The sequence below is a fragment of the Paramormyrops kingsleyae genome, chromosome 12 (assembly GCF_048594095.1).
Source record: "Paramormyrops kingsleyae isolate MSU_618 chromosome 12, PKINGS_0.4, whole genome shotgun sequence".
In the NCBI taxonomy this organism is placed as follows: Eukaryota; Metazoa; Chordata; class Actinopteri; order Osteoglossiformes; family Mormyridae; genus Paramormyrops; species Paramormyrops kingsleyae.
Window position 1 is genome coordinate 31895514 of NC_132808.1, and position 13765 is coordinate 31909278.

The following is a 13765-nucleotide window of genomic DNA, read 5'->3' on the forward strand; positions in this document are numbered from 1 at the left end:
TATTTTATAGTTTTTTCACATCTGTGTCACAGAAAGGGCAATAAAGAATATTATTCCGGAAAAGAGAATAATTTAAAAATGAAATATCATTATTATGAATAATAAACATCTTTCATGTATTAAGCACAGCGTTTTCAAAAATTATGACTATCATAAGTATCTTAAATGTACAAGTATCAGATTCTGAACACTTCAGTGGGATGGACCTCATTGTCCCAGAACGACCAAAAACAGAAGTTAAATAAAAGACCCTTTACAGTCATGGCTGTGTTTTGGGGGAGAGGGAGAACCTTAGGGGTCTTTGATCATGTGAGGGAAGCACGGATTAACTTTGTGAACGTCTTGCTGTTGTCCAGAAGGCATCACGTGGTCCACAGGAACATCAGCACATCTCTGCTGACTGAGAGAAGACTTTAACTGTGGGCTGTAGACAAATATGGAGAGCACTTCTGAAATCGCCTTAAATGTTTTTTGGAAATACGCAATATACAGTTTATCAAGTGATAGAATGACATGCTATCTAGGATACATCCCAGCCTTGTGCTATATGGTGCATGGAATGGATGGATGGATGGATGGATGGATGGATATATTATTTTATTTTAGTATTTTCAGTCTAATTCCAGCTCTAAAAATTACAAATGCACAAAGATAACTGGATTTCATGATAAATTTTAAATGCCAGGTACCAAGACCTATATGTTATACTGTTGAATTCTGCTGGATGGGTTACACAGAGCTCACAGAAAGTCTTGGGTTGCAAAATAATGTTGCAAATTTAATGGTTTCATAACAAAAGTCCATTGACAATGTAAAATTTATCTCAACGTATCTTCCAGACATTTTCTTTTTACTATTGTAGTCATTGGCTCCCAATGGGATACTAAACAAAAATGTTTGGTGTTTTATCTTATTGCAAAGGTGTTTCTAATTAAAAACGCCCAATGAGACGGCTGGTCAATTACTTTTTAAAATCAGAACAGCTCTTTTAGAGCTATAACCTCGTTTCATTTATTAATATTTGAAATTAATGTTTTACTTTAAAACTAAACTACTTTTTTGTAAATGAATGAAATAATGGTTTTTGTCATAAAACCAATAAATTTGTACAATTTGTACGGAATTAAGCAAGAGTCCCACGACTTTTAGTGGGCACTCTATATGAGAATAATAGGGTCCGATTTATGATACGGCTGCAGTGTGACATGCTGAGATCCTTCCTCCGGTTCCGTCCGCAGGGATCGGCCCCATTCACATGAACGAGGTCATGTGCACTGGTACCGAGAAGTCCATCTGGAACTGCCCCTTCAAAAACATCACGTCAGAGAACTGCAAGCACGCCGAAGACGCGTCCGTCAGGTGCAACGTGCCCTACATGGCCTACGAGGAAACGGTTAGACGGTGCTCGCCTGATCTGATCCCATCTACTAAGTGTTGAGGTGTTTTACATATAGACGCTCCCTGGGTTACGATGGTCTGTGTTACGACATTTTGACTTTACGATGAGTAAATGCTTTTCACTTTCAGTACATTATTACATAGATATTACATGAGATATATTACATGAGATATTCAACATTTTATTATGAAATAGGCTTGGTGTTAATGATTTTGCCGAACTCTAGGCTAATGTAAGTGTTCTAAGCATATTTAAGGTAGGCTAGGCTACGCTATGATGTTTGTTAGGTTAGGTGTGCTGTATCAAAATGTATTTTCCACTTACGATATCTTTGCCCGTGAATGGATGTTTTTACTCATCACACTGGTCTCTGTAAGCTCTAGACACTGTAGTGTGTGAAAATTCTAGGAAGGTGACTGTTTATGGAACCACCTACTTACTAAGTATAATAGTAGTTAATAATACTTAATAAACTGGCCCCTGAGTATAGATACATTAGTGTCTGATGCACCATCAGATCATAGTCTATACTTTTTACAAGGTTGCCCCGCTATTCATACTGCATACGGGGCCTTTTGAGTGCAGATTTAGCATTTGCAATTCAGTGCTATTTTTACTATTGTAAGTTGACAATCGTTTTGTTGATTAATGTTAGTCAAGCTGAGTGTCAGTGTTTTGAACAAACTACAAAATCAAAGCATTCCGTTTGATTTTTGTGAATTTGACCCTGGGTACCTTGAAATCTGTCCTGAGACTGTAACATTTCATTTTTGGTGCCCGTGAGCATGACACTAATGTTAGTTTCTTAGCAACTCTAGCAGTTTTTTTTAACCCGTAACATTTATCTGATACTACTGACTTAGAGTACTGACATGTATGATATTTATAACACAAAAGTACAAAAGCTATTGGATATGAATGTGTAGTAAAACCTGCTCATATCTCCAGGCCAATGAGCTAATTTGCAGCAGGGGTGAGATGTCGTGCTGTTCTGAGATGACCTTCTCTGCGGATCACCATTAACAGAGATTTTGTTCGATGTGATTGGCACCAGCACTCTGTTTACCTCATTGTGTTTAGCATCAGCTGCATTTTGAGGTTTTTTTTAAGGTGGGGGATAAGAGGGGTCATATGTCATACATAGGGGCCAACCATATCACTAGCCAATGATATGTTTTGAATCAATGAGTGACAGCGGAGGGGCACTCCGGGGACCAATCAGCTTTCAGCTATGCCCACATCCCTGTGGCCCCGCCCCTGTATACTCTTTTTTCCAGAATGCTGGTACTCATCCATCTACAAGTCTCTGCTGGTTTAAGCCTTGCTTTGCCTGTAACCCACGCACTAACCTCCTGCCCCGGCACAGATGCGACTCACAGGGGGGAGGACTCGCTTGGAGGGGCGCGTGGAGGTGCTGGCGACAGACAGGAATGGGACGGAGGGCTGGGGGCTGGTCTGTGGAGAGGGCTGGAGCACCCGGGAGGCCATGGTGGTGTGTCGGCAGCTGGGCCTGGGCTACGCTAAGAGCGGCCTGCCAGTAGGTGGCGCCACACTCGCTTATCTCACCCTGTGATGTCGCTGGGGGGGGGTTAACAGTTCAGCTAACACTCTGATCAGAACCAGCAATCAGTGCCAACTGACACCCATCGATGGGATGGTGGTGGTGTCATTTTTCCGCGGGAAACATTTGTCTCGACCCCAGCTGTCCTTGAGACAAATGGCTTTCTTGGTGCTAAGGTTGAGGTGTCAGGAAGACTGATTGCTCGAAACTCATCTGCCGCAACACCCTTTGTAGCACGTAACCCCAGACAACGTAACAGATCCCTCAAAGACCCAGGTGAAACTCCTGAAACAGGTGCCGTGGCCACTCACAATCAATCGAGCAAGAGAGAGCGCCCCCTACAGGGCTCAGAAGGCGGGTGGGCTGGTCCTTGCATGCTAACACCTGTTAGGGCCTCTCCGCAGATCCGGATTGTTGGCGGACGCACCAACTACGAGGGTCGGGTGGAGGTTAAGGTGGGGTCCAGGTGGGGCACTGTGTGCAGTGAAGGATGGACCACGAAGGAGGCCATGGTGGCTTGTCGTCAGCTAGGGCTGGGGTACTCCCTGCATGCCATCACAGTGAGTAAGGCCGGGGGTGACAGGCTGTCCAGTGCACTGCGCGTCCAACCACTGCGTCCCTGTAGCCAGGCAACAGCGATGGTCGTACCAATGGGTTAGCATGCGAATGCGTCCATGTCCACAAATGCAGATGTGCGATTAGAAGATTTAAATGTAGAATAATAGTGCTTGGGAATGACCAGTAATAACATACAAGAAAATGTATCTAGGTAGTCCTTATGAATAACAAACAAGTTACGAACGAGATCCATTCCCCAAGTCTGTCATTAAGTCACGTTTGCAGGCAAGTCAATAGTAGTACAGTACACAATAACGATAATTATGCAGTAATAATAAAAGTAACTACGTATAGTACTGTACTGTACCGCAAGCCAATAAAGCGCTGAAGCTGCGTAATGTTTTCACGAGCATAACAAAGTAGTGCGTCCGTGCGTTATTATGAACCATCGTATTTAAGCCAGATTTTTAATATAATATCAGTTGTCTGTATGTCAGATGTTCTTAACCCAGGGATTACCTCTATAGGAAATGTTTCATTTAACTCATTTCAATTATTTAAATCTTATAAATTGCTTAATACTTCTTTTCATTTGCCCATCTGAGCACAATTCCATTAGTTATTCTGTATTTTATTGATTGTATGTTAATTGTTATGTTTATGGTAGCATTTAATTATATATTCCTGTAATATTTTTTCATCTCTCGGTTCCAACTCAATCCATTTTTTTCACAGTTATGGGGCAGATAAAGTGTCAATGAATAAAGTATTTTCACCTAAATAATTGTTGCATATGACAGTTACTCAAAATTACAGCTGTGTTCTAAAACTGGGAAAATGGGACTAAAGTTACCACAAATAAAAGAGAACAAATGAATGATGTAAATGTGAAGGTCACGTTTTGGTTTAGATTTCACCATTCAACTTAATACGAGATTTCCTGAGCCTGTGTAATTTAAACTTATCTTTGATGTTTTGATGATTTATTTAACCATATTTATATAATTTATTTTGTTACATTGTTGTTTAAGCGTATTATGATAGAGCGGAAGCACATCGGAACTTGTCACTTTTCACGTGTGACATTCTCCTCCCTGACTGCCTGCGTCTGTGCCTGTCGCCAAGGAAACGTGGTACTGGGAGAGCAGTAACATGACGGACATGGTTCTGAGTGGGGTGAAGTGCACCGGTGAGGAGATGTCACTCAGTCACTGCCAGCACCACGCCACGGTCACCTGCCAGAAGGCCGCGTCGCGCTTCTCCGCCGGTGTCATCTGCTCCGAGAGTGAGTGACCTCTCACCGATGCCTCCAGGATGAGGAAATTCATCGTCATGCTTGTTGCCGCAGCTTTTTCTCCAGTTCGACAGAAAACTATGAAAGCCGGCTGACAAAATCATGTACAAATCTCATACATTCTAAGTTTCTCATACTTTCTGAGTTTGTCGTCTGAGTATCCCTCTAGTTCTGGAAAAGTGAAAACAAACTAATTGCATACTGATGCAGGATAAAATCCAAAGTTCTTGTGAAATAGCTTATAATAAAAAATGAAGAGTTGCCTTTGGGGTGGCATAATGGTGCAGTGTATAGCACTGGTGCCTTGTACCTCTGGAGTCTGGGGTCTGGGGTCTGGGCCCACATTCCATGTGTGTGTTTTGCATGTTCTCCCTGTGTCGTTGTGGGGTTTCTTCTGGGTACTCTAGTTCCTCCACTAAATTGCCCGTTTGTGAATATGAATGGTGTACCATCCAATGGGTTGTTCCCTGCCTTGTGCCCGTAGCCACTGCAATAGGCTGACCCTGAATAGGATAAGAGGTTACAGAAGATGGATGGATGTATGTATGGATGGAATTACTTTTGGAAACAAAGCATGAACTTGAACCCCTTAGATATAGTAACTGAAATACCCCCTTTCCCGTGTTCTAGCGTCGTCTGACCTGGTGCTGAATGCCCCGCTGGTCGAACAGACGGCCTACATCGAGGACCGACCCCTGCACATGCTCTACTGTGCCGCCGAGGAGAACTGCCTTTCCAAGTCAGCCGCCAGGGCCAACTGGCCCTACGGGCATCGGCGGCTGCTCCGCTTCTCCTCCGAGATCCACAACATCGGCCGTGCCGACTTCCGCCCCAAGGCCGGCCGTCACTCCTGGGTGTGGCACGAGTGCCATAGGTAAACGCCAGCCCCCGCTGTGGCTTGCCAGCATGCCCTAGCCATTCCTGTCCCATTCTGGTGAGGCCTGGAGTAACTCTGCAGCATGACTTCCTCGTTGCATGGTTGGGCCGGTCGCAGCCGTGTAACTGCACTTGTGCACGCTCATGTTCTCCCTTGGACTGCGGTGCTGCATGTTTCTGTACCTCAGGGTGTCCTTCGGATGCTGAATGTGCACTTTGGTTGCACTTTTACTTCTGCATGTTTTTGTTGATGCGATTTTTCCCAATTAAATTCTATTTAATCTCACAAGTGCACTTAAGAAGAATCTCTGACTGGGTCTTTGTGACTCATCTGCTGTGAGAAATGATAATCAGTTTGCAATGTGAGAAAGTTATCTTTAGGCATCTGGACGTAGATCATATCTTATATAAGACTAGCAAATCCTTTTGTGTGTTGTTAAAATGTAGGAGAGATTTCTTGGCTGCTTTCAGTCTGTTTTGTTTCTGAAATACAATTTTCCGGTCTAAGGTCAAAGTTCAGATTCCTTCTTAGTGTTAAGCTGCAGGAGATTCGCTGAATTTGAGGAAATTTACTGCAATGGTTGGTGCCGCCTTTGTGTAGTGCTGACCGTGTCATCAATGAAACCAACAGATAATCCTGGGATTATTTAAAGAAGGCTTTAAATTGACTTTAAGACATGTTGAAACCTTAAAATTATGTTTTAGAAGGTGGTTGCCATGGCAATGTAAATATGATTATCGTCGCTGTCCATTGAAAAACTCCAAAAAGCCATTATTCAAGAAGCATAAAAAAAGGTATTTTCTCAGAAACTACTTTAGAAATTAAACCTAAAATGAGACACTATTAGTGTCACAAAGAGAATCTTTACACAGCCAACAGTGAATGGTTTAATTTTTTAAAATTGGCTTATGTGCATTGTTGTCAGTGTGGCAAATATGCCAGTGTCAATAACATACAAACTCACTTTATATTCACAATTAACAATAGTGTTAGTTAACTGTCAACGTTCAGTTGTTAATATTAACGATATAAAGTAATCAATAGAAACATCATATTGAATACAAATGCCAACTAGCATAAACATAAATATTAATTACTACACAGATGACTTCAAAGACATATTTTCATTGGTCAATTAGCTTTCAAATGCTATCAGTAAACAGAGAATGGTTGTATTTCATCTATGGTAAAAAGTCAGAATCTTCAAAAAAAAAGTGGACATACGTGGTTCGGATAGCGAAGTTTCATACGTTATAAATATGTTTCTTTTACTTGGCCTGGATTAAATGGAAGTAATGGTATCAGTATACTTAATTATGTAAGAATTGGGTTGTTTTTGAAGTCACTGCTGTGGAGTTGCCTTTTCGGGGCTGATGCATCCAGCTACGACATACACATCACATCACATCACATCTCTCCAACAGGAATGTGATGTGGGCAGTGTGTATTCACTGTGGGACAGATCTGGGTTTTACCATCAGCCATAGCGGGGACCGGTGCTTGCTCCATGGGCTCTGACATCATCCTGATGACCCTTTGCTGTAGTGCTGGATTAATAATAAAATTTAATCATATTTAGAGCAAAAACCTGTCAAGAAAAGGGAAAAGTCAAAATAGCCAAACCTTACACGGATGCATAGTTCGGCAAATAGAGCTTTAGAGTCTTTTTGATTTAGAATATTTAGTTTAATGATGGGTCAATTTAAGAAGTTGAATCATTGTATTTATGCATTTATATAAGCACAGTAGCTACACACTGAGATGTTATATTGTAGCTGTTATTTCGCAAAGTCCTGGGCTGGTTTTCCACACTGAGGATGTTGAGTCAGCTGGGGGCCCCTGTGTTCTGTGAAAGACTTTACATTGTTTCCCCTGCCTCCCCCAGGCATTACCACAGTATGGACATCTTCACTCACTATGACCTTTTCTCAGCCAACGGCACCAGGGTGGCGGACGGCCACAAGGCCAGCTTCTGCCTGGAGGACACTGAATGCCAGGAAGGTACAATCCTGCACTTGCCGGCTTTGAGAGCAGAACCAGCACTGATTCTATCTCAGGACATATCGCTCATATGATGGGATATCTCACATGGCATATTTTTCAACATTTTTTTTTTGTGTCGGTGTTTTATCTTGCTTTTGAAATTCACATTTAAACAGGAACACCTTTCACTTCAATTCCACTTAAAGCTTCAGTTTGATTGCCATAACAAAACAATTCAAACCAGAGCTTCCAGAAGTGCTTCTTTCTCCTCCAAACTCAAGCATAATTCCCTAGCAGCCCTTAGTCAGTCTATTCACACAGGTTCATAAATCCTTAGACGTTAACTTCCGTTGACCTTCGCCTAACCTTCAGGCAAACGTGTTAATGGAAGAATGTGTTTTTTGTTATATAGTAGCAAAGTAACACCTTGAATTTACACGTTTCCAGGACAGAAATTGCACATATTGATGTCTGGATACAACTTTTCAGTACTGTAACTTTAATTTCAATGTCTAATATTTGCGTACTGACTGAAATATGTGTCCCAGGAATCGCAAAGCGTTACGAGTGCGCTAACTTTGGCGAGCAGGGCATAACTGTGGGCTGTTGGGACTTGTACCGTCATGACATTGACTGTCAATGGATCGACATCACAGACGTAAAGCCAGGCAATTACATACTGCAGGTAACCACCGGTAGTCCAGTGAGAACATTAAATTAGATCAATAACGAGGTTTAAACTTCTTCCAGACTGTAAAATTCCTCATTATCCTGTGCATCTATTTGAAAAGACCTTTAAATACAAAATGAACAACAATCTATCCCTTTCCTCATTGTGTATCATTACAGCTTGTAATAAATCCTAACTTCGAAGTGTCCGAGAGCGATTTCACCAACAACGCCATGAAGTGTAATTGTAAATATGATGGGCATCGGATTTGGCTGCACAAATGTCACCTCTGTACGTAACTCCTCACGTTTCTTAACACCCTGACTATGAATTGCAGTGGAAAAAAAATGCTTGAACTGAAACCTTTAATACGCATATACAGAAATGTTCCACAAGGTGGAGCTATATTTCCATTAGTCTTTTAATTAGGAGGTCTTTGTTATTGCACTTTATTCTTGTTTGTTGTTCACAAGCTATAAACAAAACTTGATATTCTTTCTTTCAGATGATGCATTCAGTGAAGAAGCAGAGAAGAAATTTGAACAGTACCCTGGGCAACTGAATAATCAAATTTCATAACTTAGCCACACCTCCAAGTAGAACATGAAGGTGGTAGTGGGTATTTTCACTGGGTTTCTGTTGCCCGTATAGCCATTTTATTTCCATCTCAAAGAAAATGCCCAGTTGAACATAAACAAAACAGCTCTGATAAGAGTTGGGTGGTGCTGAATGTCCATTTTTTGTAATTTTGAGATATTTCTCTTTATCAGGGATGGTGCAGCTTATTTACAGCAAATGCATGAGGTGTAAGTAGTATTATTCATCTATTTTTACAAAAAGCTACCCTGTATTGCCATGAAAGCTATAGGTCCTTGTTTTGAAAAAATATTTTAGGAATTAAATTGTAAATGAAATGTACAAAGACTAAACATTTTATATTTTTGATTAGTTCATCAGGATTCTTTTTAAACCAGTTAGCCATCCAGAGCCACTGACATCCATGACATAACACGTCATCACCAAATGACCAGACCCCTATTGTGTTTAGAATAAAAAATACTGATCTTACAAAAATGTTCACTTGCATGTCTCAAAATAAATTGTAATTAAAACCATAGAACATTTGTTTTTGGTGGATCCACCCCCAACAATATACTAGCGAATAAAACCTGCCCAAAACAAAGTCCTCCATAAAATGTGACGTTTTGGCCCCAGGTCTGTAGTCCACCTATAATACTGCAGTGCTACACAAAGGAGGGGGAAAAAAAAAGTTCAAATGGAACATTGTAAAGTGCAAACAGAACCATGAAAGAAAAATAAAACAGGAAAAAATGTTACATGTGCCTATAACAAAACAGGCCATTGTATCCCACTACTAAAGCTTCCTTTGGCTCTGCTTTGCTGCGATCAAGCCTTTAATACTCTTGGGCCACACCTGCTGTGATCCACAGATAAAGTACGGAAATGCAGGGATCAGCATCCTGAAAGCCTGTCTGAGTACAGGAGAGACTGTAGCACTAGACCTTGTAGGCATGCACTTTCTGTAAAGTGGTTGCGAGTTTGCCAAAAATGGTTCAAATTATTTGAAAACACCTTGGGACACGTGAAAAGCACACAGCCGTGTTAAATGAGGGCAGTGGAGAAGGAAATACCCACACAGAATTCATTATACAATGCATAGGTTTTATTTAGTGTTAACCACTACTGGAACATGACAGTTGAAGGTTGACAATGAGTCTCCACTATTGGGGTTTTAAAATCTTAACAGTGAAAAAGAATGAAGGATGCTTCACAGAAGAATGGTTTAGTAGGAGAGAAAAGGGACCAATTAAGCCAGCTCTTCCTCGGGCTCTTCCTCAAATTCACCCTCTTCCTCGGCAGTGGCATCCTGGTACTGCTGGTACTCTGAAACCAGGTCGTTCATGTTGCTCTCAGCCTCTGTGAACTCCATCTCATCCATGCCCTCGCCGGTGTACCAGTGCAAGAAGGCCTTGCGCCTGAACATGGCGGTGAACTGCTCGGAGATGCGCTTGAACAGCTCCTGGATGGCTGTGCTGTTGCCGATGAAGGTGGCGGCCATTTTGAGGCCACGGGGCGGGATGTCGCAGACTGCGGTCTTGACGTTGTTGGGGATCCATTCCACGAAGTAGCTGCTGTTTTTGTTCTGCACGTTCAGCATCTGCTCGTCCACCTCCTTCATGGACATGCGGCCACGGAAGACTGCGGCCACCGTCAGGTAGCGGCCGTGACGCGGGTCGCAGGCCGCCATCATGTTTTTGGCGTCGAACATCTGCTGGGTGAGTTCGGGCACAGTGAGGGCGCGGTACTGCTGGCTCCCCCTGCTGGTGAGAGGAGCAAAGCCCGGCATGAAGAAATGAAGACGGGGGAAGGGCACCATGTTGACGGCCAGCTTGCGGAGATCGGCGTTCAGCTGCCCGGGGAAGCGCAGGCAGGTGGTGACGCCGCTCATGGTGGCCGACACCAGGTGATTGAGGTCACCGTAGGTGGGCGTAGTGAGCTTGAGCGTGCGGAAGCAGATGTCGTAGAGCGCCTCGTTGTCGATGCAGTAGGTCTCGTCAGTGTTCTCCACCAGCTGGTGCACGGACAGCGTGGCGTTGTATGGCTCTACCACTGTGTCTGACACCTTGGGTGAAGGGACCACGCTGAAGGTGTTCATGATGCGGTCGGGGTACTCCTCGCGGATCTTGCTGATCAGGAGGGTGCCCATGCCCGAGCCGGTGCCCCCACCCAGGGAGTGTGTCAGCTGGAAGCCCTGCAGACAGTCACAGCTCTCTGCCTCCTTCCTCACCACGTCCAGCACCGAGTCCACCAGCTCGGCACCCTCTGTGTAGTGCCCCTTTGCCCAGTTGTTACCAGCTCCACTCTGCCCTAATGAAACATTTTAGAAAATCGAATTAATGCCCGACGGCTTGTTTAAGTGAAGTTAAGGGCAAAAGCGCTGCTCAGATGCTGAACACACCAATATACTGAAACGAAAGTGAAGACAAAGTCAACCAAATACATAACCTTTGTACTCAATTTATCGGTAAGCAATAAAATCCAAACTGTATTCCCTAAACAGACTCTCCTGTGGTTAGTACTACTTATACATACCAAAGACAAAGTTGTCTGGCCTGAAGATCTGCCCAAAAGGTCCAGACCTCACAGAATCCATGGTCCCAGGTTCTAGGTCCACCAGAACAGCACGTGGCACATACTTTCCTCCTAAAAAACAAATCAAGTTATGCTTAGTATCATTAGTTGGAGACAACTGCCCATTCAGCAGACCCATCTCCCCCAAATGCACAGTAATGGTGTTGGCAGGCACTGCAGACATTGACGGTGGTACCTATGCCTTCTGCACATCAGCCACTGAGCACTAATGAAATTACACTTTATTGATCCCCATGGGGAAATTCTCTTTTTGCCTACTTCATCTTGCTCTCTTGTACTATCCATGTATTTTTACACGAGTTAACCTATATTGCACCATAAAACTCAGATCAATAAATCTAAGAAAATATACAAGACAAAAAAATAAACCCTCATTTCAGCTTTTACACTAGGAATATACGAGATGCAAGCGTGTCAGTACCTGTGGCTTCGTTATAATACACATTGATCCTGTCCAACTGGAGGTCACTGTCGCCATGGTAACTTCCCGTGGGGTCGATACCGTGCTCGTCACTGATAACCTCCCAAAACTGGAAAAAACCAAAAGCATGTGTCGCATTAGGACGATATTCTGGATACAACTACTACATTTCCCCCCCTTTACTAGTACGATTAATCTACATTGGGACATGGCGCCAATATGGCTACGGGGGACTCAGATCAGGCTGCATTCGAGTAGAAAGTCCCGACTTGTAAATGCGCCATTAATAAACCCGTGAGTTCACCGCCGGGTATTCTTACTGCTTATTGCTCGGATTCCTTAGCTCAAGAAAACGTGGCTTCAAATCCGTAACTTCCACATATTTGTCGGTACCGCGTTATCTTACTGGCAGTCATACAACCCCGCCTTATACAAGCAACAATTTTCAGGAACATTCTTCAAATAGTCTGAAGAGCTAGATCTGATCGAAAGCCGCATAGAAGTGTTATTTTAACCCACTTCTGCATTTGTCGTGTTTTTTTAATACACAAAAAGAAAGCGATGGGAAAGTGTGGGAGAAAGCGCGGCGTAGGGTGTTGGCTGATCTGGAAGCGGTTCACTCCAGCTGCCCTAAACCAGAACCGGCCATGTTACTTCCTGCAGCATGCGGCCAACACCCATGGCGCGGGCTACTGTAGGGCTGCCTACATAGTGCGATCGCTATGTTTTTAAACCCAGTTTTACTGATCCATTAAACTGGAGAGCTAAAAAAAAAATAATTTAGAGCCCAAATAAATTAATGATGATTAAAAGCAACACTGGGGGAAAAATATAAGGGCTGCATATCTCGGTTGTATTTTTCCCCCGCCATATTTTAAAACACACACGAAAAAACGTCGAAAATTAAAACGTTTCAAAGGTTTAAAAGGCTTTACATCGCGTAACCCAAGGAACCTGAAAACATCACCAAATTTAAGAAATGGCGGTCTAAAAATACACAGAACCACACAAACCTTGGCGCCAATTTGGTTTCCACACTGGCCGGCCTGCAAATGAACGATCTCCCTCATTTTCTTATTTTTAGTTTTTTGCAACGATCAAATTACGAGAAAACTGCGAGCGACTCTAGCTCTGCTGCCTGGTCTCACTACGTAATATTAAATTTCTACACAATCGCCCGGATTTATTGGTCCGCCGGCTGGCTGCACCCACCCAGCCTACGTTACGATTGGTGCTTTTCTATCAACTGCTGCTGAGTCATGTCGCGGTGCTCTGATTGGTCCGTCAGACAAGATGGAGAGACGACATTGGCCCAATAAACGCGGAGGATTAATTTCCTCCATTTTAATCTAGTAAGTGGATTCGGAATCTTCCTGAACGTTTGAAAACGTAATGCGGTGAAATTTCAACCGAATAAAAGACATCGAATGACTTAACGTACAGTGTCTGTGCCAGTATGTCTACTGATAGATAGTGTAGACAAGGTAAATGGATTAAAATTACGCTAAAACTAGTGGGCAAGGTTTGAAGTTCGGTTTTCTTTTATTGTAGATATTTCAGTAGCCGTCGTACCTCAACGCCCATCCTTTTTTGAACTACGTATTTATGAAATTAATAATTTGTCTCATAGGCATGACATACACAGTAGCCATATACCATTCCTTTAACACGTCGAAAGTTCCACTTATCTAATCATTCTAAATTCTACAGGGCACTTGCAATTTTTTGCTGCCAGTAACGGGAAAATTAAAGCAGGACTCAGATTAAAACCACAACGAAGCTCTTCACTATGCGATTTCACCCAGGACTAGTACTTAAAAAGGCACAT

General features: G+C 42.9%; 2 protein-coding genes across 5 annotated transcripts in view; one reads left to right on the top strand and one right to left on the bottom strand.

Annotated features, from left to right (window-relative positions):
• Nucleotides 1-11421, top strand: part of loxl3a (lysyl oxidase-like 3a) — a 30757-nt gene extending 19336 nt beyond the window's left edge. For 2 of the 4 annotated variants that reach the window (XM_023841915.2, XM_072697973.1), the window contains 8 exons: nt 1239-1393; nt 2766-2936; nt 4644-4803; nt 5443-5686; nt 7575-7690; nt 8221-8357; nt 8522-8633; nt 8848-11421. In XM_023841915.2, the coding sequence (XP_023697683.1) occupies nt 1239-1393; nt 2766-2936; nt 4644-4803; nt 5443-5686; nt 7575-7690; nt 8221-8357; nt 8522-8633; nt 8848-8921 (1169 nt within the window). In that variant the 3' untranslated portion in view covers nt 8922-11421. Of the gene's footprint in view, nt 1-1238; nt 1394-2765; nt 2937-3364; nt 3521-4643; nt 4804-5442; nt 5687-7574; nt 7691-8220; nt 8358-8521; nt 8634-8847 lie in introns of all 4 variants that reach the window. The other 2 variants (XM_023841918.2, XM_023841916.2) reach the window with 2 other exon arrangements.
• On the bottom strand, nt 10005-13113 carry tubb4b (tubulin, beta 4B class IVb). Its single transcript, XM_023841919.2, has 4 exons — nt 12951-13113; nt 11938-12046; nt 11457-11567; nt 10005-11231 (listed from the first exon to the last, which is right to left on the bottom strand). The coding sequence occupies exons 1-4, from the start codon at nt 13005-13007 to the stop codon at nt 10171-10173; spliced, it is 1338 nt and encodes a 445-aa protein (XP_023697687.1). The 5' UTR covers nt 13008-13113; the 3' UTR covers nt 10005-10170.
• Between the last annotated feature and the right edge of the window lie 652 nt (nt 13114-13765).